Source organism: Diospyros lotus, chromosome 8 (assembly GCF_014633365.1).
Source record: "Diospyros lotus cultivar Yz01 chromosome 8, ASM1463336v1, whole genome shotgun sequence".
NCBI lineage: Eukaryota > Viridiplantae > Streptophyta > Magnoliopsida > Ericales > Ebenaceae > Diospyros > Diospyros lotus.
This window is the reverse complement of record NC_068345.1, coordinates 14,109,303-14,116,890: the sequence shown is the minus strand read 5'-3', so window position 1 is coordinate 14,116,890 and position 7,588 is coordinate 14,109,303. Positions and strand designations below refer to the sequence as shown.

The 7,588-nt window shown below is 39.4% G+C and overlaps 1 protein-coding gene across 1 annotated transcript; it reads left to right on the top strand.

Annotated features, from left to right (window-relative positions):
• Positions 1 to 666: 666 nt before the first annotated feature.
• Positions 667 to 3,797, top strand: LOC127808827 (patellin-3-like). Its single transcript, XM_052347477.1, has 4 exons — positions 667 to 2,118; positions 2,636 to 2,760; positions 2,874 to 3,015; positions 3,150 to 3,797. The coding sequence occupies exons 1-4, from the start codon at positions 772 to 774 to the stop codon at positions 3,399 to 3,401; spliced, it is 1,866 nt and encodes a 621-aa protein (XP_052203437.1). The 5' UTR covers positions 667 to 771; the 3' UTR covers positions 3,402 to 3,797.
• The last annotated feature ends 3,791 nt before the right edge of the window (positions 3,798 to 7,588 follow it).

The window sequence follows — 7,588 nt, the reverse complement described above, 5'->3', positions numbered from 1 at the left end:
AATATATTTTATCATTAAATTAAAATTCATCTTTTCTTAAATTTTGCCTACAAATCTAAGTAACGAGCAACTTTCAATAGCCATCAAACATATCTTCATTTGAAATTTCATCCATTCTATTATGTAAACACATTTGGTGTTGCCACTTTTGAAAGTTTTTTCAAACTTTGATATTTTCAAAATTACCCTTCAAGGATTATAAAATTACTCTGACAAGTTCTTTTTTTGTTTATTTAAACTTTGTTTCCCACTTAACTCTCTTCTATTCATTCAAACCCTCTTAGAAATTTTTAAGGAAAAATTTTAATTTGGTAAAATTAGAAGAGTAAAAAAAAAGGGTAGATGATTAAGAAAGAAAAAGAAAATAATATAAAAGTTAAATTATTTAAATGTTAAATAAATTTTAAGACAAAAAGATAAATACATCAATCATCACACAAATGTGAAATGGCGGACATCTGAGTCTAAGGAAAAGAAAGCGATGGATTGGATTCCTTAGATTGATTCAAATAAATAAACAATATAGCGGTTAGAGAGGGTGGGGCCCTTGGAGAAAGTGTTACTGAGCTGGCAACCCTATAACCCTCTCTCTGTCTCTCTCTCTCTCTCTCCCTCGCGGCCCCCACCTTCGTCACGTTTTAAGCCCTCACTCCCCCCACCCCCCTCACATTCCCATACATCTCTCTCTCTCTCTCTCTCTCTCTCTCTCTCTGATTCCGTCAGTTCTTATTCTGATTGCTCTGTTGTTATCTTTCTCTGAGTTGATCGAAAATGGCAGAGGAGACTACGGTCCTTCCTGAAACCGCCCCGACCAAGGTGGCTGAGGATGTTGTAGTCGTTTCCGACGTCCCCGTCGCGGAGAAGCCTACAGCGCCGGAGAAACAATTGCCGCCTTCGCCTCCGGAGAAGCCGGCTGCCGAGGAAGTGCTCGAGGTCGAGGTCGAGGTCGAGAAGATCAAGGATGATAAGATCATCGAGTCGGCTTCTTTCAAGGAGGAATCCAACGTGGTCGGTGAACTACCGGACCCGCAGAAGAAGGCGCTGGAGGAGCTCAAGCTGCTCGTTCAGGAAGCGCTTAACAAGCACGAGTTCACTGCTCTGCCGCCGTCTGCGGCTACTGCGGAAGAGCCGAAATCCGAGGATAAAAGTGAAGACGTAGGGGAGTCGGATATTCCACCTCCGCCGCCTCCGGCGACGATGGAAGAACTACCTGCGAAGTCCGAGGCAGAAGAGGCGGCGGCGGCGGCACCGCCACCGGCTCAAATCAAGGAAGAAGAGAAGGTTGCTTCTCCGCCGCCGCCGCCAGAGGCGGTGGTAAAACCCACTGAGTCCAAGGAGGAAGAGAAGGCGGCGGCGGCGGCGGAAGGTCCCGAGCCTGTAGTGGTGGTTGCCGAAGTGGTCGAGAAAGTCACCGCCGCCGTCGACGAGGACGGTGCCAAGACTGTCGAAGCAATCGAGGAGACAATTGTCCCCGTCTCTGCTCCCGATGCTCCTGCTCCTGCTCCGGCTCCGGCTCCCGCTCAGGCTCCGGCTCCGGCCACGGAGGCTCCTCCGGAAGAGCCGGAAAAGGAACCGGCAGCTGCCGCCGGCTCTGCACCGCCGGCGCCGGAGGAGGTCTCCATCTGGGGAATTCCGCTGCTCGCGGACGAGAGAAGCGACGTCATCCTCCTAAAATTCCTCCGAGCCAGGGACTTCAAAGTGAAAGAAGCTTTTATCATGCTCAAGAACACGGTACGGTGGCGCAAAGACTTCGGAATCGAGTCCCTTCTGGAAGAAAACCTCGGTAGCGAGCTTGAGAAGGTGGTTTTCATGCACGGAGTAGATAAAGAAGGCCACCCAGTTTGCTACAACGCTTACGGAGAGTTCCAGAACAAGGAATTGTACCAAAACGCATTTGCAGACAAAGAGAAGCGCCAGAAATTCCTTCGATGGAGAATCCAATTCCTGGAGAAAAGCATCAGAAAACTCGACTTCACGCCCGATCGTGGCATATGCACCTTCGTTCAGGTCAATGATCTCAAGAACTCGCCTGGACCCTCCAAGAGGGAGCTTCGTATTGCCACCAACCAAGCCCTCCAATTGCTTCAGGACAATTACCCTGAGTTCCTCGCCAAACAGGTACAAATTATTAAATTTAATTATTTGTTTGCTAAAGTTGATACCTCGTTTTCCATATACCTAAACTCTTCAATGCTTTTCATTTACCAAACTAAACTATTTAAAAAGTTGGCTTCAGACTGATCTGCTTTTGATGCATTTATTTCTTTTTCGGGGCCTAAATTTCAATTTAGGACCTTATAATTCTTGTTTCCCCGTGTGCTCGAACTCTTCAAATGCTTATATAGATCTTGCTTTTCATGATTGATAAAGATATACCAACTAAAAACTCATCAAATGTTGAGTTTGTGTGTACCGAATGATGTGTTGTCATATGATGCTTCCATGTATATAATTTTTGTTTGGTAGTAATTTGACCTTATCCTAGTATTGGTACAAAAAGCGCTGATTAATACCATCCTGGAGTGGACACAAAAAGGTGTTGATTTAATGTTGTCCCATGGATTTTACTTTCCATGTGTATTTGTTGGTTGTTTTGGCATTAACTGGGATTTTGATTGGTTGGTATCATCTGAAGGTGTTTATCAATGTTCCCTGGTGGTACTTGGCCTTCTTTAGGATGATCAGTCCTTTCCTCACCCAAAGGACCAAGAGCAAGTTTGTTTTTGCTGGCCATTCCAAATCTGCTGAAACCCTCTTCAAGTCGGTACAGTTTCTTTTTATCATTTTTTTGGTTGAAATTTCTAGGTTTTATTCTCATAGTGGATCTTCTTTGGTATGTTATTGGATAATCATAAAAAATAAAAAAAAAACAGATACATAGCACCTGAACAAGTACCTGTACAGTTTGGTGGGCTTAGCAGGGAGGGCGAGCAAGAATTCACCGCTGCTGATCCTGTCACCGAAGAGATTATCAAGCCTGCAAGCAAACAAACTGTCGAATTCCCGGTTCCTGAGGTGAAGCATGCCCACCTTTTGTTTTTTGGTTTGTTTCAATGAACTGTTGATAGACCATGACCTCTGTTTATTATTCCTTTTCATTGGATATATATGTGTTGCAATTGTAATATGAGTTATTCTTGAATCTACAGGCTTGCACTTTGATTTGGGAGGCTAGAGTAGTTGGATGGGATGTGAATTTTGGAGCTGAATTTGTGCCCACTGCTGAGGGCGAATACACTGTGATTGTACAGAAGAACAGAAAATTCCTACCAGCCGATGAAACAGTGATCTCTTATAGCTTCAGGTCTATGGGACCAGGTAAGCTGGTGTTGACATTTAACAACCAAACATCTAAGAAGAAGAAGCTCCTCTACAGGATGAAGACCAAGTCCTCTGATTGAGCTTGAAATGGCTTTGGCTTTGCTGGGATTTCAATGCCAATCACTTGGAAGCCATCGAGTTGCAGAATAAGAAGCCTTGTTTAAAAAGTTCAATTACTCTTTATGGGTTGAAATTAGTTCCAGTTTTGAAATTTTCAAGTTTGGAGGATTTTATATATGTATGCATATATTTGCTGGGGGATTTTTTTTTGTTTTTTATGTTCTATTTTTGGGGGTGGTGGGATCGGTTTGATTGTATTGAATATTAGTTAAAAACCATTTTCTTGAGACAGATATAGAATGGGTGAAAATGTGTGCCATTTTCTTGGACATATAACTTTCTTTCTTACATTGTTTAAACCCTTTTATAAGATCTTGTAATGACGTTGGAGCCTATCATTCTTCTTCTTCTTCTTCTTCTTGTGCTCCTCTCTGTACGTGGAATTGTGGATGTCTCTGGATAGGCCCTTTCTTTTGCTGCTGTTTCTATCTGCTCTATTTGTGCCAAGACCTTAAATGGAGATGTAAATCCGTCCTTAATTAACTGGTTCACATCCCTAACCTTAAACCAGCCAATGCCAATGCCAATGCCACAGCTGGTGAGCCGTGGTTGGTTGATGTACATGGTAGTTGCAGTGTTGTTTAGATTCGCCTTGTTCCTTAGCGTGTATTGTATGTATTGAAGCAGAGAGGTCTTGAGGTCTTCATTTGTGCAGGGCCTACTTTTGGTTTGCTTTCATAGGCTTATTTGCATGAGGTGATTTGGAATGTCTGTCGTTGCTTAATTGGTATCATTATGTGACTACAAAACCCACAAACTTTATCTATAGATTGTATGTATCAAAGTGGGATCAGTAGCTTTTTAGCTTCGGATACTCTGAAGACTGCAAATAGAACAACAGTAGAGGCAAAAGCTGATCTACCTGTCAAGCACTCCCTTACCCAAAAGAAGAGAAAGCAAAATCATATACAGTGCCTTCTGTAAATAATTTGTGGACCGCTTTGTTAAAGACAAAAGACAGCAAAAGGGCCTCTCTCTTCTTTCTTGCTACTTCCTTTTAAACATTGTATTTAAATTATTTATTATAAAAATAATATATAAATTATTAATGTTGCAATGTTGAAATAGCATTTTCTTTTTACCATCAGTCAAAACAAACATTCATGTACGAAGAGCATCTCTTGATTGTCCTTAAGGACATTGCCTTGCCTTAGGTTCTTTCTTCTAATTCTTGGCCTTAAAAAATGCATTAAAAGCTGTCTGAGGTGGGGCCTACTATCTAATCATTTTGGCCACCACCTTACCCTTCTGTTTATCTATGATTAACTATAATAATAAAAGGCTGTATTGCCAGCCCTCAACCATCCATCAATCACGCCCCCATCTCTAGTTTTTTTATTGGAGATTTTTCTCCTTTATTATTTTTTTATTATTAACTTAATAAAATAATCGTTTAGCATTCATGCTACTGAAATTAGTTAAAATTTAGATAAAAAGAAGAGATTTATTTTAAATAATCTGACTTATCAGTAAAATATTATGAATTATTCTTTTTAGGGTAATTTCATGTAATATTTTTGAAATTTAGTAAAAGAAAAAAAAATATTGAATGCTTGTGTGTTTTAAAAAATAATAATACAAATTTCCCTTTAACCTTAATGATTTTTTTAACACTTTTCCTCTGCCATTAGTTTACTATTGTTAAAATTTCTAAACAATAGTAAACTGATTGACTCGATGCATATCTCACAATCACCTCTCGTGGAATTTATTCTTCTTTCAGTTTGTCATCTTTTCCAAGTAAATGAAGAGTTTAGAAAACAGAGTAGAGTTGATCCATGAGAAAATTTTAAAAAATATTATTTAATTTTTAAATAATCAATAATTTAGACATTCTGCACTAAAAAGAGAGTTTCAGCGTAGAATTGGAGTGAACAAAACTTGCTACTACCGGTAGCCAAATCTTAAGAAACTCATTATATCCCATAACAAGGTTGATTAACCTTGATGTTTTCCTGGATTGCTCTAGCGATCAGCAAGAAGAGGTGAACAGCCTGAGTTTTCAAGTTTGAATCCATTTCTTGCATAATTAGTATGAATCAGATTCAAATTTATTACCTCTGTATAAAATCGTGAGAGCGAGTAATGAGAGCGACAAGACATCCCAAGATTCATTAACCTCCATACTTGTCAAAAAATTTGATAAGTTGCCCATTGCATTGCCTACCTCCAACTAATATATACTTAAAATAAATTTTGACTATATTAAACTTATTATTTTCAATAATAATTTTTTAGAGAATATGCTAACATGGGTAGCCAATTTAACATTGTCAATTTTTTTTCTAAAAGATAGCAAGTATAAATACTAATTGAAGACAACCCACCACTAGTTGAACTTAGAGATGTCAAAAGGGCCGGCCCGGTCCGTCCCACGGGCTTTTTAAAAGGGCCAGGCCGGCCCTTTTACTAAAAGGGTCGGGCCGGGCCCGGGCCCTTTGCCATTGATAGGGCTCGGCCCCGCCCACGGCCCCTCTACAAAGGGGCCGAGCTGGGCCAGCCCGTGGGCTAGAGGGCCGGGCCGGGCCCTTAGCCCACAGGGCCTAGTGGGCCGGGCCCGACCCTTTTTTTTTCTATTTTTTAAAATAATATATATAATATATACATATATAAATATCAAAATAATACATATATAAAAATCATTTTTTCCTTTTAAAAATATCTTTCATCTTAATTCTTAAGTTTTAAATATTATTTCATTATTTTATATTTCAAAATTCTATATGCCTTATAAATTTTTTTGTGAATTGATATGAAAAATAATAAATTGATGGTTATTATTTATATATATTGTGAAATTAAATTTTTTAGTATTCAATATCAATAATTATTAAAGAATAACAAAATAAAAAAAAATGAGTAAGGGCCTAAATGATTGGCCCATAAGGCCCAACGAGCCACGGGCCGGGCCGTGGGCCCAATTTCTTTGGCCCGGCCCCTTTTGATCAGTAACGGGCCGGGCCAAAGCCCGGCCCTTTTGACACCTCTAATTGAACTTAAAGGAAGCTCACTAATGAGAATAGGCCAAACTTATATATATATATATATATTTATAAATAAGACTTATATTGAAAGAAACTAAAACCAATACTGTACCCTAGTGCACAAGGATGTCAAGAAACTAACACTAAGCGTAGAATCCCAAAATAAAGATGGGACCGAATCCAATATATAAACGACAAACATAAGCTATCCAACAATGGATTAGCAAGAAGAGTAGTGAGCCAGTCAATCCTTCGACACGAGATATAGTACATAGTCCACATGAGCTTTAAGGAAATCTTCAAATCATATCCAACCATAGCTTAAGCTTGCACCGGCCATTTGAGGATTGAAAGCAGGGACAAATGCCTTCGTCAACGACAATATGTACATAAGTAAAAGCTAAGATCAGAGGAATGTATTGGGTTTGGTCACCAAAGTTAATTGTGGTACAACCAATCCTAGGATACTCACCGACACAAATGCTCAGGGTCAACTCTGTCAATTCATAGGCCAACTCTGTCAATTCATAGGACCTCTCTTATCTATAATAAAAAATAAATGCTCGAGGAGTTGATGCAGAAGCAAACTATCAATCCCCGACTACATCCCAACCCAAGATGAAGGGTGCATACGCATACTCAAGAATCATTTACTGTTTGACTATAAAGGCATGTAGGGGTTTTGTCAGGTCCAAGTTGCTAAGTAAAACAACTCACCCGAGCAAGGTAGAGTGGGTGGCTAGAAGCTGCCAAAAATGTTGCAAAGCACAATGCTGGAGTGAAGAAGGAAAGGGAATAATGACCAACTGTGCCCACACGGCACTGATGAGCTAATTGAGTCATCGATCACTCAATTCCTCGAAAGTGCCTATTATTCCACTCACGCCATAGGAAATACACAATCACCTCTAAAAACCAAACAATTAGCAATTTGCCGTGGACTCTAGCCCTTCCAACAAGCTGTAGCCCATATTTTTGCTATTACACTTTTTTTTTTTTTTCGTGTGGTCATTTAAATTTTTCATTATTTCAATTACATCATTGAACTTTAATTTTTAAGTCAATTTAACTCTTGTACTGTGATATTTTTTGTGTAACAACTTGAACTTTTCATTGTTTTAATTATACATATGTACCTATATTTTCAAATCAATTTAATTTCT